At 44.9% G+C, this 26,942-nt stretch overlaps 1 protein-coding gene and 1 long non-coding RNA gene across 3 annotated transcripts in view; one reads left to right on the top strand and one right to left on the bottom strand.

Annotated features, from left to right (window-relative positions):
* Positions 1 to 25,828, top strand: part of FAM129A (family with sequence similarity 129 member A) — a 79,686-nt gene extending 53,858 nt beyond the window's left edge. For both annotated transcript variants that reach the window (XM_027704473.1, XM_027704475.1), the window contains exons 6-14: positions 10,543 to 10,658; positions 13,818 to 13,922; positions 14,017 to 14,179; positions 14,998 to 15,185; positions 15,443 to 15,604; positions 17,918 to 18,028; positions 18,611 to 18,718; positions 20,463 to 20,574; positions 21,528 to 25,828. In XM_027704473.1, the coding sequence (XP_027560274.1) occupies positions 10,543 to 10,658; positions 13,818 to 13,922; positions 14,017 to 14,179; positions 14,998 to 15,185; positions 15,443 to 15,604; positions 17,918 to 18,028; positions 18,611 to 18,718; positions 20,463 to 20,574; positions 21,528 to 23,224 (2,762 nt within the window). In that variant the 3' untranslated portion in view covers positions 23,225 to 25,828. The remainder of the gene's footprint in view (positions 1 to 10,542; positions 10,659 to 13,817; positions 13,923 to 14,016; positions 14,180 to 14,997; positions 15,186 to 15,442; positions 15,605 to 17,917; positions 18,029 to 18,610; positions 18,719 to 20,462; positions 20,575 to 21,527) is intronic.
* On the bottom strand, positions 20,458 to 26,008 carry LOC113977937. The gene is made up of 3 exons (XR_003537450.1): positions 25,890 to 26,008; positions 21,102 to 21,142; positions 20,458 to 20,567 (listed from the first exon to the last, which is right to left on the bottom strand). It is a non-coding gene; the product is annotated as an uncharacterized LOC113977937 (long non-coding RNA).
* Positions 26,009 to 26,942: the final 934 nt, after the last annotated feature.

Genomic DNA, 26,942 nt, shown 5'->3' with positions numbered 1-26,942 from the left:
GCCCTGCTGGAGGTGGTGAGACACAGTGTCCTCCTGGCTCTGGGAGCCTCCCAGAGCAAGCAGCTCCAGATACCATTTCCTGGCTGGATGAACAGAGGCTGGAGGCAGCAGTTTGAAGGGAAGAGGCCTTCACTTGGCACCTCCCAGTAGCTTGAACCTCAGTGAATATTCTCTGTGGAGCTGCTGGAGGAACCCGAGGGCAAAGCCTGGCTCTGTGGCTTTCAGTTCTGGTGAGCCTGGTTTTAGCTGTGGCAGTTGTACAGGATGAAAGTCCTCTGGACTTGGCTCCTCATCAAGAGATGGAGACACAATCAAGTTTTCCTGGCACTCCATGACTTGAAGCCTGTTCATTAGGTCTTTGGTTGGGGTTTTTCATTTCTCTCCTGGAGCAAAGTGTAACAGGCTTGACAAAGCTTTTGGCAGCCTGGGTTTTTTCCTAAAGTTCAGCACATCACTCTAGGGGCCAATCCTGAATTGGCAAAAGCTGGGTTTAGATGACCTAATAGGTCCTTTCCATCTCCAAAGCCTGCAAGTCTGCACTTTATTATATTTCATACGGCTCAGCTATTGCTCATTTGTGCATCTGTTCCAGGATTTATCCCTCTCAGCTTTTCCTGTGGTCAAGTTTTTATCTGAGAGAAGATGCTTAGTGACACCCCAGTGCCTTCCTCAAGGCTCACCCTCTCTGCCTCAGTATTTCTGCCCAACAGGGTGATTGATAGAAAAAGACAGTCTGGATTAGGACCTACTGTTACATCAGGAAAAGGGTTTTAACAGCTGACAAGGAAACAGGAGCCCATATTTTCTGGATTTCTTGGAGTTATATCATCTCCTGGAGACTTAGGTGCTGCAAGTGGAAAAATGATCACAGACAAGCACCCCAGTAACCTGAACTCTGCCCGGGGAGTGAACTTCTTTTTCCAAGGTCTTCATATTGATTTATATTCATTCTCACATGACTGAAAACCATGACTTTATTAATACTTTTTAAAGGCTTATTTGCAAAGAATTCTGCTGACAAAAAACGTGTGTGTGAACAAAGTTACAGGCACGTGCAGCAGTACTGGGGGTAGTGAGGTTTGTGATGTAAACTTTGGCTGTGTGTTTTTATTTAATAAACTTGAAAAGAGAGCAGAAATGTGAAAAACCCTTCGAGTTCAATTGTGGAATGTGATTTAGTGGGGTAAAGAGCACCAGCCAAGGCAGCACTCACCCCACGTCTTCTGAAAGAGAGTTCACTTTTGCCAGGGGAGATTTGGCAGGGGCAGGACAAAGGCAGATGTAATGTCTGATCAGAAGTTGCCTTTCTGTCCTTGCTGTAATCTGCCCCTCCTGGAAAGGAACGAATCCCCCTGGGCTTTGGGCAGGGCCTTGGAGGAGTTTTGGGGTCCAGTGTGTTCTCCCCCAGGAAGCAGAGTCCCGCCAAGCAGAGCTGGAGTGACCCAGCGTGTGGTCCTGCGCTGGGAGCCGCCCTGGCATTCAGCTCTTCCCTCTCTTTGGAGTCCCTCTGGTACAAATAACCAGCCCAGCCTGTGTTTCTGGGATTTCTGGTCAGAACAAAAGCGTTTGGATTCACTGAGCACCGCTTGGAAATGGGATTCAGATGTACGGGTGGCACGTTTTCCTGTCATTCCCCTCCCAGTGCTCCTGCTGTGTTTGTCCTTTGTACTCATTTGATGGGGGCTTGGCAGTTTGAGGAGACAATGATTTCCTTTATTATTGATCGAATATGTGGATCAAAGGCTTTTAAATCTGTGATTAAGGGCTAATTAATGAAAACACAAGTGCCCAGGGAGCAGCAGAGGAACCCCAACAAACTGATGGGCACCAGGACCCAGCCCGGCTGCCCCAGCACTCAGAGGGGACTGGATAGAGGGGAACTGCTTCCAGGGAGCCTGTTCTTCCCAAATGTCCCTGCAGGACAGACCTCCATCAGTGTAGCATTTTATGTAATACTTAGGTTTAAAACTCCTCAGGTTTTTAAAGAGGCTGTGCTTGAGCTGAGGTGGAGGAAACAAATTACTCCCAGGGGAGATGTGGTGGCAGCATGGGGTTCATTGCCTTATCTCCATGATCCCTCCACTTTCATCCACAGCCTGGACTTATTTGGTTGCCTCTTGCTCCCCATTTTCTCAGTGAAACCTTGAGAACTGCACTCCTCAAATTTTGGGGGAAATTGGCTGCTGAAATGACCACCTGACCTGCACTGGGGATGCTCTGGCAGTCCAAAATGGCAATATTGAGGGAAAGGCTCAAAATATTCACAGTGCTCCAATACTCCCCATTCTCCATTATGTTTGTATGCCCTGAAAATCAGACTGAAGTTTCTTCTGAGCCTTTATTTAATTATTTGTTTTTTAGGAAGTCCTCTCGTTTTCTGCATGTGTTTCACTTCGTATTTGCTGCTAAAAGGGGAGAGGCCCAACCCCTTGGTGCTGGGATAGAGGGAAGTCTGTGTGATGAGAAGGAAACTACAAGTGGCTCGTTCTGGGAGACCCAGAGTTTCACTTCAGGATTTTATTTTCTTTCATCTGGTTTGATTTCACATCCGTTATCTTGAGAATCACCCTCCTGACACAGGAAGCTGAGGGACTTTCAAAAACCATATCCTGTCATCTCCAATTTCAACAGGAACAACACCAAAAATTGTCTTGAGCAATAAATACATGAAATAAGCACAAGAAAAAAAATACATGAGGCAAGAGACAAAGACAAAATGTAGTTTTAAGCTCAGGGGGGGCTTGGCTACATCAAGACAACTGGGACAGGGTCAGCTTTTTTTCTCCATCTCTGACTTTTAGGGTTGCCTAAAAGTCTCTGTGTCCACATTTTCAACTCTAAATTTATCTGATAGTTGTTTTTCTCATAGTTATTTCTAACTTTCCTATGGTACATGTTTATAGTACATGTAGGACTTACCAGCTCTTGGACTATAGTTCAGAATAATTGCTGAAGTGTTGGTAAAGGTTGAGAAGCTGCCATGAAATAGTTAAGAGAAGGATATGTATGTCTATATATTAATCTACTTCTGTGTCTCCATATAAGAGCAGAGCAGCTGTCTCGAGTCCAAACAGCACTTGGGAAGGATTTCTGAGCCTTCATGCCACAGACAGGGTGGCTTTGCTTCTCCAGAGGGGGCAGCTGAAGGGAAGGATTTCCTTGTTGCCTGCTTCTGATGGATGTGGAAGGAGCAATTAAAGTAGAACTGAGGAGGAAATTGCTTTTCATGACATTAAAGAAAAATGCCCTCGTGCACAGGGATGAAAGTGAGGCCTTTTGGAAGGATTGTGTGGTAATTTGGGGTGGGAAAAGGTAGTAATGAAGACAGTATTTAGTCCTTCATCTACCAGGACTTGGCTCCTCTCACAGCAGCTGCTGCACTTTGATTAATTAAATTGCTTTGTGTTTCATAAGGTCAGATCTCCTGTGATCCCCATGAGACCATGGCTGGTCTTTCCCCAGACATGTTTGAGGCACAACTGGACTTTTCAAAGTGATGTGTGAAGTTCCAGAGCAATATTAATGCTGTCATAACATTCAAAACCATTTCACTATAAATATCTTTGATGAGGCTTGTGGGGAGCTGCTAAACTCATGACATTTTTTAGGACACAATATGGAAATTTTTTTTTGTATAAGAGAGAATATTTTGCTTCAAATAAGGATATTTTTCCTCTTTTTGGGAAGTTGTTTCTCTACAGCATCAGTTCCTTCAGTCCTTGCTGTTCAGCCAGCCTGCTTGCCTACACTGTGGGGAGGATTTTCAGTCTGGAGGAGTGACATTCATCCTGAAACACCCAAGATGGTGAATGTGCTAAAATCATAATTGCCATTACAGTCTTCCTGCCTCTCTCACCTCGAGCTGATTCTCTTTTTCCAACGTGTTATCGAGCGTGGGGTGGTGCAGAGGAGCCACTGCCCTGTGCCCCCCACCTGATGTGTTTTAGGGGCTGTGAGGACACCCATTTGTGCAGGTGTGAGGTGGTGCTCAGGCTCCAGCTTCGAAGTTCAGCAGGGAAATCACAGAATCACAGAATCCTGGAATGGTTTGGGTTGGAAGGGACCTTAAAGCCCATCCAGTGCCACCCCCTGCCATGGGCAGGGACACCTTCCACTAGCCCAGGTTGCTCCAAGCCCCATCCAGCCTGGCCTTGGACACTTCCAGGGATGGAACAGCCACAGCTTCTCTGGGCAACCTGTGCCAGGGCCTCCCCACCCTCACAGGGAAGGATTTCTTCCCAATTTCCCATCTAAATCTACCCTCCTTCAGCTCAAAGCCATTGCCCCTTGTGCTGTCACTCTATCCCTTGTCCAAAGTGCCTCTCCACCTTTCCTGTAGCTCCTTCAGGTACTGAGAGGCTGCAGTAAAGTCACCCCGGAGCCTTCTCTTCTCCAAATTCCCACCTGCTCCAGGAATAGAGTAGCTGATTTGGAAAGTGCTTGGAAATTATCAGAGAGAAGTGATAATGTGGTTCTTTAGGTGTGTTTGTGCAGTGTTCATTCATGTTTTAGGTGATGGAACACAGAGCTGCTGGTGCCATCAGAGGCAGGTTCCCTGTCACCTGTCTGGTGCTGCTTTGAACAGCTTTTACAGGGGCACTGTGTGATGCCAGTCAAACTGTTAACCCTGCTCAGTGCTGGTTTGGTGCTCTCAGGGGGAACTTGTGCTGCCAAACTGCGTTTGCAATAAATCCAGCATGTTATTGCAGGGTTGTATCCCCTTTGGAAGTGACCTCCTGCAGCTTCTGTTGGTGGTTGCAGCCTCACACCACATGTCTGTGAAGGATGGGGCAGCACAGCGCTCTTGGGAGATCATCAGAGCTGGGAGGCTGCTGCCTCTCTGGCCCAGGGCATTCTCTGTATTTCACTTTGTTCCCACTTTGGGCACTGCCATGCCAGGACTCCGTTTTGTTACAGGAAATGGGGTGTCCCTTCATTCAGAGCATCATTTCCAGCAGTGCTGGAGCTGTTTTACAAGCCCTGGGCAACCTGTCTTTTCCTGAGGTCTCCTCATCTCCCCAGGTTCAAGCAAGTGGATTCTCTCCTTTTTTTACCTGACATCTCTGTTGGGTTGGGACCAGTTGCTTATTTTTTGGAGGCAGATATTCCCACAATTTTATTTTGTTGGAGTTGATGGCCATGGCCTTTTTACAGCTGCCTGTGATACCTTACAACATCAACTCTTAAAATGTGCTGGGCACTCACATGAGCTCTTAGAAAGGGAAATAATTTTTTATCATGCTCATTGTTTTATTTTTTGGGCAGTCCCCAGCTGTGGTGTTGGGAGGTTGGCAGAGTGATTCCTTAACTGCAGGAACGTCTCTTATTCCCTGATGCTCTCCAGCTGCCTTCACCCCAAAGCCTTTAGGATGGCAGTGTGTAAGCACTACCTTTGAAGTACCAGTACAAGAGATGGCAGTGTCCTGTCTATTTAGTTGGTTTGGGGGGGTGTATTTTCTTTTTTACCAGCTTTTGTTTGCAAAGAACTGAATTAAAGAAAAAAAAATCAGTTGAAATGGATTTTTTTTTATATATTTGAAGAGCTTGGGTATGGAAAGCAGGGGAAAAGCATCAATTTAAATATATTTGGAAGAAACAGATGCCAAGGTGAGAGGGGGATGACTTGGAAGGATGAGAAAATGGGAAAAAATGTAATTTGCATTTTGCAGCATGAAATCTGTTCTGTTGAGGAAATAAGAAGGAGTGGAAGCACTGTCTTTTGAGACTGGACTTAAAATTCCAAGTATTTTTTATCCACCTCCTAGTGTGTATTTGTAGCATCACAAGAAGGAAGGCTCTTCACCAATACCTGCACAGAGATTTTTCTTGTCCCAGGAAAGTGCTCTATGAGGTGACCAACAAGAAAGAGTTGTTACAAGAGGTGTTTTAGCACAGCTCTCCACCAAATATTTGAAGAAGCAAGGAAAAGCATAAGCTGAAATGCAGTTTCTATTCATTTATCATGTTCCAAAAATTAATAGTAAGTGATGTTCTACTGTGAAACACCACCCAACTCGAGTCCTTGGTCACCTTCATCTCCTCGCAGGGACTGTCCTCCTGCCTTCCTCACTCTTCAGCCAAAGCCAGCCTTTGGTTTTGATGGTTTGAGGGGATATTCCTGTGCCCTGCTGTCTTGTAGGAGGGAATTAAAGCATTGTGGGCTTTTTGTATGGGGTTGTGAGTGACTTGTCTGGGAAGAGACATTTGAGCAGAGCTGGGAGGCAGAGCCAGGCAAGGCCTGCGGGCCTGGACACGATCAGCTCCTGTAAAAACAGCTCTGGTTGGAGGCCAGAGCGCTTCCCTAGCAATTATTGATCTGCAGGAAGGATTCAGGGGCTGCCTGGAACATGCTATTCGCTGTCACCCAGCTGCAGATGGGAGTGCTGCAGGGAGCAGATGAAGCCAGGGTGGATTGCTTCCGAGCTCTGGTGCTCAGTGATGGGGGTTGTGTCAGAGTCAGCATTTCTGGAATTCAAACCCGTGCTCTGTGAGCTCAGACTCCTGGATTCTGGTTTGACACTTGTTCATCTGTGTCTTTGGGCCTCAGCTTTTTGTGAAATGTCAGCCAAAAAGCTGAGATTACTCTCCATGGTGTAGCTCACTTTGGTGAAGCACTTTATCCACAGTCAACGTACCCCTGCACTGCTATTAACAATAAAAGCAATGTATTTATTGCAAGAAAAGCCCACGTGGGAGGAAGACATTTACTGGATTGCAATAGGGGCACTCAGTTTGTTTTTGTCATTCCTGATGTCTGATGACCATTTTAGCCTCTTTCATGCTGCAATAATGAGTGTGAATGGAATCCTAAAATCATTAAGGTTGTGGAAGCCCTCCAAGATCATCAAATCCAACCATTAACCCAGCACTGCCAAGGCCACCACTAAACCATGTCCCCAAGTGCCATTAATAACAATTATTGTTCAGAGGGACACAGAGTTTAAACTGGAGATTGAAATAATCGCTTTTTAACAGCTATTTAAATGTTATAATGGCTTCTTCCTTTGATTGGAATTAAGAAAAATCATCCTCTGAGTGATCAGACATCATCAACAGCTGCCCCGTGCAGCAGTGTGCAGTATATACACATCCACAATTTGAACTGGAATGCTCAAAACCAGATTTCATGTTATGTGGATTTGCTGGAAGTCCAGTTTTAGCCAGAGGCAGCTGCAGCCTTCATCCTTCCTGGTAACGGGGCCTATTGATAGGAGTTTTTGCATGGAGCTCCTCAGTGTTTTGACTGAGGTAAAGTCGTGGTGCTTCCAGATGTGCTTCCATCTTTTCAATAGGGGCTTTAAAGCAGTTACTCTGCTGTGTTTAGGAAAGGAATCTCTGGGTAGCCATATCTTACCTGTTGTTAAAATTGGGCTCCACATTTTGGTATGTCGAGTGTCCAGGTGGGTTTTCTTATTTTAAAATTAAACAGAATTTTGTTTTAATCTCCACAAATAAGTGGATGTTACATTCATTAGGAGCTGGAGAAGGCACTTGGGTGATTTTCCAAGAGCAGAGCAGCCTGGATTAAGCACACAGCATCAGTCTGGGTACCTGTAAAGCCTCACCAGCCTTTTGCCAGAGGACATTCAGTAAACTTCATGGATTTGGGTGGGATTTGGGTAAGGAAGATCTACAACCACCACAGCACCAGGCTCCCCTAACATTGCTGCACTCCCTCCAAACAGCAGGACAGATGGATCACTCCTGAGAGGTGCCACATGTTTTGGAGGGAAGCCCCTGTGAGGGCATTCAGGAGAGGGGAGCACGTGTCGTCCTTTCTCCCGGAGAACAATCGTTCCTGATACTGCTGGGCTTTACCACCTGCCCCCTTTGCAGCTGCAGCATGTGCTTCCCTCTCCCACGCCCCATCCTCTGTCTGTCACGCAGGCAGGGCTGCCCCAACAGCTTAGTCCTTGTTCTCCTGCCTTTGCTGCTCCTGCCAGGGCAGCCGCCGTCCCCTTCATGAAGTGCTGGGTGTGCTGCACAGAAGGCCTGGCTCTTCCCTGCTGGAGTGGTGGAGGATGTGCAGCGCAGCTCCTTTCAGCTGGGGTACAATTCCCTTTTCTTGAGCCCCATGCCATGAATGTGCCTCTGTCTCGTGCGCCTCTGTCTCGTGTGCCTCACCAGCAGCTTCTGCACAGCCCCACTCTGGCTGGCTCTGGTCGTTCAGTGCCTCATCCCTGATGCAATCTTTTCCTCCTATGGAAAGTGAGAATGAAATTGCCTAAATTAAGCAGTAGCCTTGAAGGATAAAGCTTCCTTTCTACTTTTAACTGGTTTTGTAACAAGCCTGCCATAGTTGTGTTTGTCTCCTGTGTTTACTGGCATAGGAAAGAATGCATGATTGGGATTTTATGGCACTTACAGCTTGATGTTTTTCCCATGAACTGTTCAAATGAATCACTCTTGGATTTTTAGCACTTTCTTCCCACTGCTCTACGGGTCTGGGGGCAGTCAGAATGGAGAGGAAATACTCCCTTGAGCGTGGAGTTTAAAACTTGATGATGTTAGAGGGCAGATTCTTGTCAGCACTGGCGCATCCCCATCTCAGCAGGTCCAGCCCTTTGGGTTAGGAGGGAGCACAGCTGTGAAGAAGGAAAACATGTGAGTCATGACCAGAGAGAGGGCTGTGGGAGCTGCAGTTCTGCCTTCCTCCAGCCCAGCCCATCCCTCTGCTCCTCAGAATATTCAGAGTTCAACTTTGGGAGGACAAAAGCTTTCAGGTGCAATGCTCCACCTGTTTCTCAGGTAAAATACTCCATGCTTTCATTAAAGCTGTGGTCAGAGGATGTTCTCTTGGCAGTGAACAGCCTGACTTACAACTGATACTGATATTTGAGCATCCTGATTTGTGACTTGGTATGAAAAATGGTATAAATTGTGGAGGTGACAGTGAAGGCAGGGTTGGGATTTTACTTGGCTGATTTTTTCTGGTTTGATCATCGTATGAGCTTGGAGAATTTGTGTGATCTCTTTGGATCTCTAAATATCTGCAAATCAAGAGCAGTATCTCGAGAGTGTCACTGGGAGGGTTCAGTGGCCCCCAGTGTGTGTAATAAACCTTCCTGCAGTCATTGCAGCCAGGAGAAACTCTGAAGGCCAAATTCTGGCATTTGGGCTCTCAGCAGCTCTGAGGCCTCATTGCCCCACGCACATAAAATCTCTACAGGACAGTTTTCAAGCAGTCATTTTCAAGATTCAGTGGTGAAGCCCTGATGAAATTAATTGTAGGTTTCTGTAGCTGTTGTTTTTGTAAAAACACATGGAGGAGACATTTCAGGCATTACTGTAGTGTTAATCCTCCATGCTTCCCGTAATTTGTATAATCCCTGTATTGCCCTTGGCATGTATGCAAACCTCCTGTAAAGCTGCTCTCTCTTTAGAAGCTCTACGAGCAAGCCAAAATAAAGTGTGTTGGTTGACAAGCAAGGCTTGAGGACTTAATCCTCGACTCTTCACATCACAAATGTTTATATGTATTAGGAACTTTTGAAGCAGCGTAATTACCTTTGAGAGAATCAACAATCTTGTTCTTCCCTCCTTTCTTCCTAACATGACAGGACTTCAGCAGATCAAGGCTGCAGTAGAAAACCTTGGAGAGGGGCAATAAACCCTTATGGCTTTGTTTTTCTTTAAGATAATACTCCTGGAGCTCTGTTTCATAGTGAAGACACAGCACTTCAATCCCTGAAGTGTTTGGGGGGTGGTTTCTAACTCAGGTTTGTCCAGCAGCCACATTGCTCCAGGGAGCTTTTCTACATTTTGAGGCAGGGCGACTCATTTGTCCAACGGGGTGTCCCCAAGCTACCACTTTGTTTTGGGAAGTGCCACCGTCCAGCAGCAGGTGGCCTTGGACAATAACCAGCTACTCCAGAGCTGTGGGTAAACATTCCTGAAATATTTAGGGAAAGCAGCACGATGCTGCCAGAAGTTTTTTGTGCTAATTGGTGTGAGCACGGTGCTTACCTTGTTTAGGTCTGTTTTGCTGGACATCCATGAAAAATCATCTCAATCATCAGTTTCCTTATAAAACGAAGGAACTAAAATATATTGGGGAGTGTTAACTTGGGCTTTAGTAAGTTATCAAGGCACACAACATGCCACAATAAGCTGACTATCATGTTAAAGAGGGAGAATTCCCAACTTTTGGCCCTGCATCATAGTCTTCCTATGTGCCATCCTACACTGCTCACAGGTATCAGTGTAGGGGAGGAGCTTTCATAGGTTAATGCTGCCTTATCAAAGTCTACATGGACAAGGTTTGATGCCATAAAACTCTTCCCTCCTCTTCCTCCACTTGCTGGTGTTGGTTTAACTTCCCAGCTTGGATGGGGTGGCCTGTGATAGTTCATATGTGCAATGGGATAGTTCAACACCTTAATAAAAGCTCAAGGTCTTCAGGCACTCAGGCTTAGGAAATGATTTAAAAACATTGCTGCTGGATGTACGTGGAATGGGAAAATGGATCAACAAAGGAGGGTTGTTGTTTTTTAAGGGTTATTTATGGGCAAATCCTTTTGTGTCCCTCTTTGTTTTCCCCAGATTTCCTCAAGCAGACCACATATGAAGTCGAGGCGTTCCTAGAAGCCATTCAGTTCTTCCGGCAGGAGAAAGGCCACTATGGGACCTGGGAAATGATAACTGGCAATGAAAAAGAGGTAAAAGAATATATTCCTGGGGTTTTTTTTGCCTTTGAATATGGCAGCTCTGAGCACAGTGAAGGTTGTAAAGCCTCTTGGGAAAAAATGGCATTTTTAAAAAGAAAACTCAGTAGGTAGAAATACCTGAGATTTTAAGATACTTCTAACTCACATGTAAGTGATAATGTAAGAACTTCTGAAACAGAGTCTTGCATAGTAACAGTCACACTTAAACACCAGAAATGTGTGTACTTCAGTTCTGCAGAAATGGTCTGGGTCCATATTTGGGCACCTGAGTGTGTGGCTTTGAAGCACTGACAGTGTCTGAGGTAACTCCACCAATCCCTCTGGCATCACTCCATGTCTCTTTTAGGGCAATTGAGATATTTGGGCCCTGATTTATAATTCTTTTTCCAAAGCATTGAGCACTCAGCAGCAACTGTTTACTTCAGTACCAGCTGCTGGGTGTTTTCCTTGATGAAATCAGGCTTCCCTTTGGGAGAGTGGAAAAAACCTGAAGAGAGGGTTTTGTTTTAAGAAACCAGATTATTCTTTTAGGAGCTGAAATGCTGAAAAGGGTGCAAACCAGAGAAAATTCTACAGTGTCCTTCCCAGTGCCATCATGTCAGGGACTGAAGTTTCATGCTAGCATCTGATAATAAATTCCTCACTACAAGTTGTTCCATCCTTCCTGTGGAGGGAGTGAGAGTTTTCTCTTCTCCCCTCCTCCCTCCAGTTATGGAGCTATTATAGTGCTAGTTTCATTTCATGTTTTATTTTTGCTTTTGCTTGCCAACAACTTACTCATAACCCATATACCTCCAGAGAGCTGTAATCAGAAGACATCCAGCCTAGTTCCACTATTATCTCCCCGGTAATAACTCATTCTGTAAGTGTAGTGTGTTCTCATGCCTGCTTGGACCAAACACGCTAATTATTTTAGGCAAATATCCAACCTAAGTGAGTGGTTTGGAACACAGCAGGCTGCAATTTGTTGCTGTAAAAATCCCTGCAGAATGCCAATAAATATATTTGCTGAATGTGAAGTGCTGCTGTGGCATAATCTGTAAGTACTTCAGTAAATGGAGCTACGGCAAAAGTGCATTGCCTATTGTAGGTACAGCAGAGGGATATTAGAGTGCACTGTGTGTTATATTTCTGTAGGGGTATTCATGCTTTGTGTTGCACTGGCACACAGTCAGAGCCCGTCCTTTTGCTGCCTGAGTTCCTGCCATTCCCCCGTGCTGCTGTTGGTGCCTCAAACCCGCTCCAGCAGCTGTAAAACACGAGGTTCAGCATCAGGACGCTCTGACACGAGTGAAGGAGCAGTGACAGGATGAAAAGGGGAAGCTGGGAGGGTGTCTCTGCACTCTGTATTGGCTTAGCCAGCAGCTGGGAGCATCAGGGCCGTGATCCTGAATGTGGCCCGTGCTGGGCTGTTGTTGAAGCGAGGAGAGCTGGGTTCAAATGCTCATCACTGAGCACAAACCCTGCTCAGGCCCCACTGGAGAGCCAGGAGGGCTGTGTACTCTCTCTGTGAGACTCCTCTGAAACTGAGAAAGAATCACAGAATCACAGAATGGTTTGGGTTGGAAAGGGCCTTAAAGCCCATCTCAACCCCTGCCTTCCACTAGCCCAGGTTGCTCCAAGCCCCATCCAACCCGGCCTTGGACACTTCCAGGGATGGGGCAGCCACAGTTTCTCTGGCCTCATCCTTTACCCAGAGTAAGTGAGAAATGGAACCCACCTTCAGATGCATTTTGTTGGCCTTTTCCTGGGCTTGCTCTGTCTCTCTGTGATTTGTTCCATCCCAGATGTTGGACTGAGCATTTGCCTTTGCTGAACTTAGTGAGGTTTTTGTCCACCCGTTTCTTCAGCCCATCGAGGTCCCTCTGAATAGCAGCCTTGCTTGCCAGCCTGTGGACTACTCCCCAAATTGGTATCATCTGTATTCCCAGTCCAGTGTCTTTCCTTTCTGATTGGAACCATCTGCCAGACAGGACTGCCAGTTAGATGCTGTGATCAGAAGGGGTGATGGGTCTCTTCTGCAACCACTGAATCCAAAGTGAAAATGTGCTTGAGGGATAAAAGTGCTCAGTGTCAGTTTAGAAAATCAAAGAATGGGGCAGTGATACCTTTTCCTCAGTTTTCCTATGTTCCATCATGAACTCTTGGTGTGTAGAAGTCCCTTGGACTCTTTTCTTTCTCCTGCCTTTCTGCTGTGGTGCACCTTTGTCACCAAATACCTTCTTAGGTTATAGATTTTATATGGGTTTTGTTCAAAAATCTGGAGGTGTTGGGAGGAGATTTGAATGTATGTGAATTCTACAGTGTGAAAGTTTTACTGGTTTTAGACCAGTATAGTTGTCTTTTAGTGACAAAAGAAGTTGCTTGGAAAATCTTTCATAAACTCCAAGAGCTATTTATTTCATCCCTTTTGCCTCAGGATTAGGTTGGAACTAATGAATCTTTTGGATCATGTTACACATTTTTTGAAAACAAAAGTTAATTAAAAAAATCATGTAGAGTAGAATAACTTGATTCACAGATTACCCACATTACTGGGTTCCACTTCTGTCCTCTATCCTGTTTTTCTTGTGATCTCCTGCTTTTCTTGTTTAAGCTGGGCACTTGGTGCTCACCCAGAAAAGTGCTGGAGATTCAAATTGGTTCAGTCATATCTTCCTTTTTTTGGCCAGTGATCTTCCTGTCAGAAACATTCTTTGTCTGATGACTCCTCAGAACAATTTCTCTCCCATGATATCTCCTCTGGGAGGGTGGGAGCATCCCAGAGCGAGGTCAGTTTGGGGGAGCAGTAGTCACCAAACCAACTTTTCAGTGTTTTTGATCAGATTTCTCCCTCGAAATGAATCATTTTAGCTCCATTGATTTGCACATGGCAATTCCATAACAGCATGCTGTGAATTCTAGCAGGCACCCTGGTTCATCTGCTGTCAGTCCTTGCCTGGTATCTTCAAGTCTTACAGTGAAAATTGCTTTGGATGAAATGCATGGAGCTTCCCTCAGGCTTTCCTAGTGTTTTAAATCCAGTCCTCCTGGTAGCCTGGGACAGCTCAGCCCCTGGATGTTTGAGGTTGCCTGTGCACATCACTGTGATGCAGGTGCTCAGTTCTGCGGTGGAGAGCGGTGTGTGAACACATCATTCTGACCTTACAGATCCTGAGCAACCTTGTGATGGAGGAACTCCTGCCTAACCTTCAGACAATGATCCTGCCTAAAATGAAGGGGAAGAGGAATGATAGGAAGCGGGCCTGGTTTGGTGTAAGTACTGAGACTTGCAGAGTAGCTGTTTCTCACAGCAGCTCCCTGTGGGTGCTGATTCTGATCTCTGCTTCTTAATTGTATTTGGGTTTAGATCGTAGAAGAAACTTATGGCTTAGTCCAGCAGCAAGTGGCAGAAGGATTAAGTACCTTGAAAGAAGAATGCAGAGACTTTGCAAAAACTCTTGAAGGAACCATTCGTTCAGACATGGATCAGATTCTGAACTCCAAGAACTTCTTAGCTGGAAAAATCAAAGGTCAGTGGAGGAACAGCTGTGCTTTGGAGCAATTTTTTAAAGTTTCCCGTTGTGTTGCTTAAATGACCAGATGTCATTGTTTTGAAATCCTCGTGTGTTTTGAAAAATCCAACTGGAGACACCAATTTTCAGCCAACAAATGCTTTGAGCCTCCGCTGCCTCTGCTGGGAGCTGACACCTGTGGCCCCTGTGTCTGTGAAAACACCAGGTCTTGTCAGGCTGGAGCTGACAGGTTTTGAGTAGCCTGATCAGGGTTGTTCATTCTGCTTTCATTTTGACTTGCACAGCCTTAGGTAGTGAAGATACAGGTCACATGAGCATAATTAAAAGAGGAGTGGTTTTGACCTGATTTCTAGGAATGCACCACAAAGCCAGGTTCTGGTTACGTGACAAATTCATAGGCCACCAAAGAGCTCTTAAACCCAAGGGCTTCCTAGGTGGTTTTAGACTAATGTCAGGTAATCATAGTTTTGCTGTGAATATACAAGTGAGTTTACAAAGCAGGGAAAACATTATTGGTGTTGCTTAAGCTGGCAAATAAATAAATAAATAAATTCCTGGTAATTGATACCTAGAGCTGCCCTTTCCTCTGCTCTCACAGTGCCCCCAGCTGCTGCTGTTTAGGTGAGGCATGAGAAGAGAGGTTTCTTTGTCGCTCATAAAACTATGAGCTCTCCTTTCATCACCCTCAGCATCTTTGTGGGGGTGTAACTCCAGGAAAAGCTACGGAACCATTGAATTCCTTCTGAAGTAGATCAATTCCCATTACTTTGTCACTGTATCTCTAAATGCAACCCTTATGCTGTGTGACCCTCCAGCCACTGTGTCTGAGCCTGCCCAGAAGTGCTGCACAGAGAACATCCAGCCGTTCCTCACCTCCATACTCGAGGAGCTCATGGGCCCCGTGAGTTCGGGATTCACGGAAGTCCGCTCGCTTTTTGATAAAGAAGTTAATGAAATCATCCAGGACTTCCAGAAGACCAATGACATGACAAAGCTAAAGGAGGTAAAGACAAAATATATTTGGAGCCTTTATATTAGAGCAAGGACCTCCTGGCTAGAACTTGGCTGAGAGCAGGATTTGCTTTCCCGGGTGGAAGTAAGTCAGCGCTTGGGTTTGTCATTTAGAAAGTCAAGTGGTATTTGTGCAACTAGAAGGTAGATTCCAGAATTTGGTTTAAGGCCAAATTGTTACATTCTCTGTTAAAAATTCACCTCTGGTTCCTTTCCCTGGAAACCTGTTCTTCCCGCGCTGGAATGCAGAACGTGGATCAGCTGATGAACCTGCCCTTCAACTCCGTGAAGATGGAGCCCTGCTACGTGAAGGTGAACCTCCTCCAGGAGCTCCTGCAGGACCTCAAGAGTCGCTTCAAGGTCTATCACATTGATTTTGTGATCCAGAGGACACAGAACTTCATGCAAGAGGTACTGTAAGATCCAGCTTTTCCTCCTGGGAGAACAGGTTAGGATTGGAAGTGCTTGGAAGTGATCTTGATAAAAGCTGTGCTCGAGTCCCAGAGACTCTCTCAGTCAAAGCAGAGAGAACAAAACCTGAGGTGATCACCTGGGTGCTGCTTGGGGTTTGTATTTGGGAGAGGTTGTGTGCCTGTGAGTCGTTCAGCAAGGCACGAAAATTTTGGATGGATCATCTCTTCCCCTGAACTTTCGTGGTCTGAATTCCCAGTGTCTCAGCACCCAACGAAGTTGGGCTTGTAACCAATGGGGTGGCTAAAATCTACCTGATTCCCATTCCCAAGGGTGGATTTTTCAGGAAGGGTCTTAAATATATTTTACCAAAATGGAATGTCTCCTCTTTGGTAGTTTATTTTCTCATTTATATATTAAAAAAAGGCATTTTAATGTTAGAAACTGGTAATTACTTGGAGACAGATGATGTCTAAGGATGTAGGTGCTTTATCCAGCTTCACTTTTCAGGGGATTGGGGGAAGTGGTGACATCATTTCAGGTGAAAAACGAACTCTACTTCTTTGTCCCCTCTTGTGTGTATTGGTATAGGCTGTAATTATGCCTGGCTTTCATTCCTTCTGGATGCCTGGCCAGAAGTCTCTTAGGAGCTGGCCAGCAGACTTATTTCACTTGCCACATCACAAGACACACTTGCCCTTGTAGCTCTAAATTGAATCCTGTGATTTTAATCCGTGGTTGGGAAACTAAATAATCAAGTCAGGAATCTGGTGAAGTGGAGCTGGTCCAGATCTATGGAGTGGGAGTTATGAATATGGAAAACAAGTGTCTAGCACAGTGCTGGGACAGGGTTTCCCTAAAAGCAGCGTTTCTATGTACAGCCATGACCAGCAGCCAAAGAATTATTCAAAAATAAAATCCTGATTTCATGTCTGGGACTTTCAGGGAGACCATTCAAAAAAGCTGCCAAATAAAGTGTCTTTCAGTAAGTGAAGACCATGAGTCAAGAGAAGGAATTAGACAGAAAATAAATCCTGTAAAACCAAGCAGTGTTTTTTTTCTAAACAGTGCATGAGTCAAAATAACAAGAAATGAGTTCAATTATAGCACGAGTTGTTCTAAAAATGCTGTTGTTGCATCTCTCTCTTTAAAAGGCTGGCGTTTTCCTCGTAAAAATAGTGATTGTCCATGGACAGTTCTTTTATTAATGAGTAAAATCAGACATGTCTGTGTTCGTGTTGTCTTAATTAAAAGGAGCATTTGGCTTAGCCCTGATTCGGGCAGAGGTGGAGCAGCATTCCTTGCCTTGGGAACTTGGCATCCTCTAGTGGCCAGTTCTGGGAAATTTGGGAGCACAGTGCTCAACTGGCATGAATGGACAGCCCCGTGGGCATCTCCAATCAGAACATACTAAAATTTGAATGGATACAGCTAAAAAAAGGCAAACCCTCATTAAATAGACACAATTAACACCCGCAGGACTGTTTGTCTGAAAGATATTTTCAGAGCAGGGGTTGAATGTTTTTAATGAATCTTTGGATAACCTGAAAATAGGGTAAATACCAGCTCAACATAATTCTGTGAGAAATTATTGCACTCTGTGTGATTTTTGCTGATTATTATTGGTATTATAAGGATAGCTAATGATTAATTACCTTAAAAATATCTGCCATATTATTATTATTTATTAATGATTAATGGTAGAAGTCAATGGGAGTCTTCTTATTAGGGATAATAAGTTTTGTCTGTGGTCTTTATATATAGATAATCAATTCTACTTTTTGGTTTTGTCCCCATCACTTTGGGTGGTGACATGAGATCAAATCTATGCAAGAAAGCTGTGACAGCATGACAGTGATACCAAGGCTTAATTTTCTTTATTTATTGCAGCATTTTCAGTGCGTGTTGCCCTTCAGAGAACTGAAATGCAGCAGAAAATTTTTGGACAATATAAATTAATCCACTCTGAGTATGTTTGCTGATAGAACTGTTCAGTTACATGAGCAGACTTGTAGTATTGACCTGCTGTAAACTCGAGATAGACATTGAGGGAGTTACATTTTCGTATTCTCTTGCATTAGATAATCTTCTTTTTGGTTTCCCATTCCAAAACTGAGTGTTGCAATCTAAACGAGGCTCTTCTACCCCTTCCACAGTCATTTAAAGTACCTGAAATATTTATCGATCTTAGGCCCGTTATTCTTTCTCTGTTTCACCTTTTCAAAAACACAAATTAACAGTTACATTTATCATGTTTGCATGAATTTTATGTTACTGGTCTTATTAACAGATCTTTTAAATGGTTCTTTTCAGCTGATGGAAAATGCAGTTTATACTTTTGAGCAGCTGTTCTCTCCAAGTCACCAGGCAGACTCGGCCAAAGTGGCAACAACCATTGAAAAAGTCAAGCTGAGGGTGCTGAAGGTAAACTTTGTGTAGCACTTCTGGACAGGAAGTCCTTGGGTTCTGCCTTTTTAGGAAAAGGGAATATATTTTATATGAATTTATCTCTGGATTTGAAAGGAGATATCTCCTACCAACCAGCTGGAAATAATAATTCAGTGGCATGTAGCAAACTACTCCTTTGAGGGGTAACACCTAGTTCTGGGCAGACCATTTTAAAAGTACTTGCGTGTGCAGTCCCTTTAATTGCAAGTAAATCAGATTATGATGATGCCATGAATCTGGATATAAAAGTTTTAATTAACTGTATAATTAACCTGTCCCTAGAATTTGTTCCTCTCAGAAGAGGCAGTGCTGAAATACCCGGGGAGGGCAATCAGGGGCTGTTTCTAGCCTAAGTATAAAAAAACAAGAATGGAAAGAGATGCCAGAAATCTAGATTTTTAGAGTGGTTTTGCAAAAGCTGGAATAACCTGCATGGCAGTTCAAAGCCCTGAGTGCACCTCTGATGCACCAGTTACAGGATAACAAGAACCAGTTCTCGCGTGAGTGATTAATAACCCCAAGCACGTCCGGGCTTGTTTCTGTTCTGTGTTCTGACAGCAATATGACTATGACAGCAGCACCATCAGGAAGAAGATATTCCAAGAAGCACTGGTACAGATTACCCTGCCCACAATGCAGAAGAGCCTGGCTTCAACATGCAAACCAGTAGGTTTCTGGGATTAAAAATACCCAACCCCGATAATAAAAGGCAGGGAAGGAATAATGCCTTGTCAGCAAGTCCTTAACACTGTAGCTGTTTTCTCCCAGAGAGCTGTGCAGGTTGGCTGCCTGCTTGGCCAAACAGGCTTAGATTTGCCAGTTCATGGATTGGGTGGGTGTGGGGCATAAGGAAGATTTCAGGAAACAGGGAAACAGTATGTACAGCTTGCTTGCTCAAAGGTAGTGGCAGTCCTTTGCCCATCCCTGGTTCCTTTCTTCTCTAGAGATCTGAAGTCCCCCAGATGGGACTCCTCTGGGCAGTTGGGATGTAGGTGTTGGTCAGTTGGTCCTTGTGTTCATTCCTGTTCAGCAGCAGTCCAAGGCATGGCTGGGAACGTGCACAGCCTCTGCCAGCGACCTCCTTCAGCACCCAAGGCCTCCTGGGGCAGCAGGATCGGCAGGAGCCAGGCCATGCCCTTGCTTTCAGTGCTTTTAAATGGAAGTATTGAGTCAACAAACAAGAAATAATCACACAGAGATGATCTCTGTTGCCCTGAATCATACAGGCCATGTTAGCAGTCAGCAGATGTGGCTGCCAGAGTTTTGTGGAGATGGTAGATGTTATCAGTGTGGCAGCATCAGGGGCCTGTTGGAATGCTGTTCACCTTGGCTCAGAATAAATAGTCTGAACCCTCTGGAAGCCTGTGGGTGACCTCCTGCATTGTCACTGCACCTGCCTAAGCCATGCCAGCCTCCCTGCCCTTCTGTTTCCATTGATGTCCATCCATTCCTGGATGCTGAGAGCTCTCACCAATGGTGTGCCGCTCTTGTTTCTGCTCTCCAGCTTGTTTCAGTTTCCAAGCCAAGTTTAAAACCAAATGTTTTGCCAAGTTATGCTTACAGGTCTTTAAACTATGGAATACTAAAACTAGAAACTTCCAAAAATATATTTTAAACCAATCTTTTCTGCATGTCCCTCTACTTTCCTTAGTATCCCCAAAATAATAGTTTCTCGTAGAGCGTCAGCAGTGCCTTTGTGACAGGGTGTCTACGCACAGGGACAAGCATTTCATCACCTGCAATATCTGTGGAGACAGCTCATGTCTCTATCCTACAGGACAGAGGGAGCTGTGGTGGTGCAAACTTCCCACAAGCCCTGTCTATTTGATTTCCCACAAGCCTTTTGTGTTTGTGCCTCTGCAGAAATGAGCAGCCAGCTCTGGAAGCAAAAGTGCGGCACAGTTGACAGGCACAGCCAAGTTCTGACCTTTCCCTTGAAAATCTCCAGGAGTTTTTATTTAGGTTCCTCTTCTGGAAGGTCACCTAATTTACTTTTTATACACCACCAAGCAGCTGCTTAATAACAATGATTCATTTGTTGTCTAGACAGCCTTTGTATATAAATCACTGAGCTAAAAGTGTTACACACCTATTAGAAAAACAACCCCAAACCGTGTATCTCCCATGCACCATGGATTTGCCTCCTTGGACAAACAAGTTAGTGAGGCATTTCCTCCCCAGCTGTTTATTTCAGGTGGCAGTGATCTGTAGTGCTTTTAAATGTGGTTATACTGCAGGAATACTGTTTGATTAGCACATAATAGATTGGGGACATACGTAGTTTTTTAGTCATAGTTCAAATGGAGCATTGCAAGACCTGCTGGATGGATCTGCAAGGTGTTTGGTTGCCGTAGGACTCTGAGAATCCCTGGGTTTTCTATATCTGTTCCTTTCTTCTCCACCTGCACAGGAGCTGCAGAAATATGAGCAGTACATTTTTGCTGATTACACGAGTGTGATCCAAGTAGAGAATGTGTATGAAGAGATTTTATATCAGACGCTGCTTGAAGAGGCCCTGAAAGGTGAGAACAGTCTTGAGGTGACAGTAATGACATTGCAGCCCAAGAGCTCTTCCTTCAGAGCTTCCCACAGTTCTCTCCTGGCTGTTTCAGACCCAGGCCCCACTTTCCTCAAGACACCATAGAGTGTTTTTATTTATCTCACTAAATATGTGTGGCAAGCCCTAAAATCTGAGTTATGGGGCAACTTTACTAAACCTGGGAAACTCGAAGTGATAGCTTGGCACAAGCCTTTTTCTAACAAAATGTAATTATGCCAACTTCATTTGATCTCGATTCCCTGGCCCAAAGGGGGAAATGATGCCCTTATTGCAAAGACTTGGTGATGACTAAATGGCAAGACTTTGCCATATGCAAGACTAAGACAATTACAAAGATTAAAGGCAACAAAACTTAATTTCCCCAAATGAAATGAGCTGCTGGATGCAGTTTGCAGTACCTCACTGATGCCAGTGCTGTACCCTCTGCTTTTGTGTCAGAAAACTAAGCTATTCTTAATAAATATTATATATAGAAATATAAATACTTACAAAATACTTGTATCTCTCTGGAGCTGCCTTCTGTCTATACCCTGGATAAAAGACAAGCAAATGTATTGCACAGTAGGTTTTCGTAGACCCTTGTTATCACTCCTGTTCAAAAATATCAGTATAATAATTAATGTAACAAGGGCACTTTTATTCACATATTCAGTGTAAATGCTTCTGCATCGAAGCATTACCTTTGTACATTGTGGCTCCTCTGGTAGTTGTCTGTTTCAGAAATGCTTAGGTCAATATTGAAGTGCCATTAATGAACACAGATAAAACCACTACCCTCAGAAAAGAAGTTGAAAATGAAAATTACTGTTGTCTGTAATATCAAAATGGACAACATAAACTCAGGAAAACACTGTACCTTCTTCCACGTCCCTCTGTGACTCTTTCCAAACCAGTTTGTCTTTCTGTTTTATTTAGTGATAAAAGAAGCTGCCATTCTGAAGAAGCACAACCTCTTTGAAGATAACCTGAATTTGCCCTGCGAGAGCGTGTCCAGCCTGGCAGAGCTGAAGACCCCTTCGGGCTCAGCACAGACCACCCCTGCCAAGAAACCTTCGGCCGCCCGCGCCGAGGTGTCGGACACAGAGAGCCAGGGGGAGGAAACACTCGTTGTGACGGGAAAAATTGCTTGGGAGAAGGATGCTGAGGAAGGAAAGTCATCAGACAAAGAGGCCTCTGGTAATGCAGCTGGTGATCACAGCAAAAGCGAAGCAGTGGTTGTTACAGACATCGGTGAGAAACGGGAATCCCCTCCAGCTGCCCAAACAAAACAGGGAGTTGCAGAGGGGAAAAGCGCCGTGGAGAATGAACCAGAGTGTGTGATGAACGCTGAGAGAGAACTCCAGACACCACAAGAAGCTGTGGAGGAAAAAGTAGCTTCTGGGACTGACACTGCAGAGAAAAATATTGGCTCCAGCCCTAAGAAAGAACCTAAGGTAGCTGAAGGAGCAGCGGAGGAAAAGGCAACTTCAGAGAGTCGAATGGCAACGCATGCTGCATTTGTCAGTGCCACTGAAAAAGAAAGCAAAGCACAGGAAGAAGTTTCTGAGATAAAGCTGACTTCCCCACATGAGAGTGTAACAGAAGCAGAGATTTCAGGGAATGCTGAAAAGAAAAGCGAGGTAGAAAAAGAAATGATGGAAAAATTATCTCAGAGTGAAAATGCAGTAGGAACAGGGTTTGAAGAGGATGGTAAAAAAGAAAGCAGTGAGCAAGGAGCGAGTACAGAGAAAAGAGTTGTTTCCCAGCGTGGAAGCACAGGGAAAGGAGAGCTTGGGGATAGTCCTGAAAAAGAAAGCAGGTTGGAAAAGGAGAGTTGTAAATCCCCTGATGATGTGAATGAGATAAGGAGTTTGCTGATGGTGGCGGTTGAGATACCAGCAGATACTCCAGAGGAGAACGTAAAGGAGATCTGTGAGGGGGAGATAATAAAGTTGCAAGAGGACAATGGAGGGAACAGTGAATTGAGCAAAGTGGCTGTGGCAGAAATTCAGGTGAGCCAGACGATGAGGAGTGAAGATGCAGCAGAACGTGTGGAACTCAAAGAGGAGAGACCATCCTCACGTTTGGGGACAGATGGTACGAGTTTAGGGAGCGTGTCCAGGGGCGCACAAGCAGAGTGGCTGGTGGAAAGCTCGGACCCGCCTCAGGAGGCAAAGGCAGAGGTGGAGATGAAGCAAAGCGTGTGGTACACGGGTGTGGGAAGCTGTGGAAGTGAGAGGTTGCAGCCAGAGGAACACACAGGAAATGTGTCGGAAGACAGAAGGTTGGCTGGGCAGGAAGGAGGAGCAGGGAATAGCCACACCATCCCGGTGGAGGGGGGGCCACAGAGCTCCTCTCAGAGGGCTGCTGAACGTGCAGACACCACACAAGTGCCTATTTTGGATACAGAGAACCCAGGAACAGCACTGCTGGGGGCAGTCTCTTTGGTGCCACAGCAGCACGAGGTTAACACTGCATTAAAGGTCACAGGAGATAAAGAGGCTGGTGGGGGCGAGGGGGAGCCAGGAGATGAATCATCTTCACACACGGAAATCAAAAGCACAGAAGTAAAAGATACTCTCACAGAAGAAAACAGAGAAGATACTTGTGTACAGCAAAACTCGGAAGAGTAGGAAGTGTTTTTCAGCCCGGCCCTGCAGGATTTATTTACTCCAGTAATCCTTGTTTAATTGTGAATACTCCTTTGGGTTGGGGCTAGAGGAAGTGGGCTTTGTTGTGGGATCGCCAGCTCTTCCAGGTTTCCCACAGATCTCTTCCTGAGTGATGGGTGATGGGATTCTTTTTGGTTTAAAACCAGGTTACTGCTGAGGAACCTCATCTTTCACTTAAAATTTGCTCCCTTTTGTGGTTAGAGAAAAAGTCTGAAAATGTGACCACTGAATGCTTCGAAAGCAAATCACTCCCAGCTATTATCAATTTATTTTAACAACTTCACTGTTCTTAGTGTTGCTCATGATTTTTCAATGCATGGATCTGACAAGTACTGCTCTGATCCTGGTGGTTGGTACATACACACTCGAGGGTGCTTTTAGTATTTGCATGCAGTTGTACAGGAAATAAATCAATCTTTTAGTAGTTAAACAGAACCCAGTGGTTAATTTAGTAGGTTGCTCAAAAGCCACACTCTAAGCAAACTCTGCAAACTGATTACTTAATTATTTTCAAGTTTTGGTAGATGTTAAAGATAAGCAAATGTTCTGATTTTTTTTATTTTTTTCTCTTATTGCTATATTTAAAATGGGGAAAGTATGGGAGCAGGTTTCTCAGTCCCACTGTGCACTTCTGGGTTATTTAGCCTTCCAGAGCACTTTACAGCTATTTTATTTTGTTTTATTTTATGGAAGGGAGAGATGAGAATGTTTACAATAACTATAACCATTAGCAGCATCTCTCTGGTTTCATTCCCACCATAAAATAGATTCACTTACAGCTATCTAATACAGAACATTGAGTCCTGCCATGCCCATTCCTACTGAGTTACCCAGTTCTGTAGGCCTTTTTAGGTGTGGAAATCACATGATTAAGTTGGAATAATTGTGAAATATCATAATCATTGCATATAATTTCCAATAGAGATGTTAACTGAAGTGAAAAGCAGCCAAAGGTTATTACCTGTGCTTAGATTTTGGAGGGCAGAATAACATTAAAAAAGCAGTTATTAAAATGAGTCAATTGTTTTCATGCATATCAAACCATGATCTAGGCATGGATTTGCTTATATGTGTTATTTGCATTTAAGTTTATGGACTGTGCACAGAAAAGCTTGGAAATGAAATCCAGTATTTTAATAAATTTGGCTTTAGAGTGCAAGACCTCACTTTAGAGGTCAGTTTAAGGCATCTTAAAATTTTGGCCCTGTGTTTCAGACTGTTTCTGAATATCATACAGTACAGGACAGCAAAGATTAATGATAAATACAGTAAAGGACTGCAGGATTTATGCCCATAAAGACATGGGAAGAAATAACAAAGTCCCGGGAGCATAATACATGTTGGCATTTAACTTCAACAAACTGCAAAGCCTTTTAATGCTATCAAAATATTCTTTAATACTAACAGAATTGACACTAGAGGAACAGGCAAATATTACCGTGTAAGAAGGGAACATTGTTGAGTAACTGGACTGGACTAACTGCTCTGTCACTGTTGTAAAATAAATGCAATTCTTATTTATTCCAGAAGCCATACTGTGGTATGGAAACATGAAGGTCACAGATGTTTTCTTTGCAGAAGGATTTTTTACTTGTTTCCTCCCTATATTTCATGCAAAAATACTAATTTGTAAGCACACAAACCACTGCCAGCCAATTTTTTTTTAACAAATCATTACTTACTTCACTGTCAGCTGGTTTGTTTTTACAAATCATTAACTATTTTTAATTGGTACTGAGTGCTAAGTGACTTCAAATTTCTACCATGTGCTATACAGTTAAGCAGGAGCAGCCTCTTTTAGCTAAAATCAGGGGACATGATGGGTTTTTAATGCTCTTTTTGTGAAAAAGACAAGTAACATGATGGTAAAAAAGACCGCAGTGTCCTGCAAAAGGAAACTAATTCATTCTAATATGAATGAGGTACATCTGTACAGAGAGTATTCAGAATAAATATTCCCATCATGATAATTTTGAGTTATTTCTGTGGCCGGCTTAGATCTGGGCAATATTTTCCTGTAATATGAATTGAGTTGCTGAAAGCAGGTGCTCGGAGGTTTTTCACAAGTAGGACAGGAAAGGACAGGGAAGATTTAGCCTGCACATTGTCTGGTTCTGCAATTTAAATTGGAGTTCCTCATGGCTAGAGGACTGGTTTTTTCCCTTTTTGGACATTTTCTGTCCATTTGCAAATGGATAAAGTAGCATTTTCTTGTTTTTACCAGACTTGGGTAGAGGCAACAGCCATTTCGAGCTCAGAAATCTGCAAGGTTGCCTCGGACCGCTGATCAAAAATGATAATAACCCACCCATTCCGTCATTTTTTGTAGCTTTCTTGAAATTTCCTACATATACCTGGAATGAATTTTTTCACTTGCCCACTGGGAGCAGTAAAAAATCGCCTCCCAGAGTAGGATGGGTGAGGGCGCCCCGAGGGGAGCGGGCTGAGGGCTGGGATTTCCTGGGCTTTTCACTGGTTACGGCCAGGACACGAAACACATTTGTATTTTGCTTGGAACTTTGTAAAAACGCTTGTCATGGAAATAAAGACGCTCTTCCCTTCCATCGCTGGGAGGCTGGTTTTGTGAGTGTGTGATAATTTCGGGGGGATTATTTAACAAATGTACCTCAGGCGGCTGTCGGGGGGTGAGGGAGGCGCGTCCTCCCAGTACCCGAGGGCAGCCTGCGAGCAAGGTGGAGAGGGACTTTTTATAAGGGCAGGACGAGGGGGAATGGCTTCGAACAGGTTTAGATTAGATATTGGGAAGAAATTCTTCCCCGTGAGGGTGGTGAGGGGCCGGGACGGATTTCCCAGAGAAACTGTAGCTGCCCCATCGCTGGAAGTGTCCAAGGCCAGGTTGGAGCACCCTGGGATAGCGGAAGGTGTCCCTGGCCGTGGCAGGAGGGTGGGACTGGGTGGGCTTTAAGGTCCCTCCCACCCAAACCCGGCTGGGATTCTACGATGATACAATTTTGTGTCTCTTCTCCCTTGTTCTTTATTCTGATTCAGTGTTTCCATCACACCCAGACAGTCCCAGGACGTGTTTGTTTGTAAGCTGAGATATCACCCGGGTGGAAAGCGCGGTGCTGTAAATGTTTGTTATTTGTTATCAGATTTGGCTTCTGAAGCTTGGAATTGCTATTTGGAGATTCAGCTTCATATTTTATATTAATTTGGCATCTTTAATAATCGTCTAATCGGCTATGATTGTGCTCTGCACATGACAGTTAATGTGTACAAAATGTTTGAAACGCTGGCGTTGTGGAAGCGTTGGGAGCCTCTCATTTTTAACCGCGGCAGGCATTTACGAAGGATGGAATAAGACGGGCTTTACAGTCCCTTTGAACCCGAGCCGTTCCGCGATTCCCCCGCACACTCCGCGCCCGGAGCCGCCCCTGAGGGAGAGCGGGGGGGAGGGCGGGGCGTGAGGGGGCGCGGTGCACGCCGGGAGCTGTGGTCCGGGGCGGGGCGCGGTGCACGCCGGGAGTTGTAGTCCGCCCCTCCCTTTGTCCACGTCGCCCGTCTCGTCACGTGCCCGCCCCGCGCGCGCACGTGTCCCGCCCCGCTGCGCTCCCCCATTGGCCCGGCGGTCCCGGAAGCGGCGGCGGCGGCGCGAGGCGGTTTCCTTGGCTACGCCCCCGGGGCGCGCGCAGGGGCCGGGCAGGGCCGGGCCCTGCGG

The sequence above is a fragment of the Neopelma chrysocephalum genome, unplaced genomic scaffold (assembly GCF_003984885.1).
Source record: "Neopelma chrysocephalum unplaced genomic scaffold, ASM398488v2 Primary Assembly neopelma1_281, whole genome shotgun sequence".
NCBI classification, from domain to species: domain Eukaryota; kingdom Metazoa; phylum Chordata; class Aves; order Passeriformes; family Pipridae; genus Neopelma; species Neopelma chrysocephalum.
The sequence above is the reverse complement of the archived record's forward strand: the minus strand, read 5'-3'. Positions and strand labels throughout refer to the sequence as shown.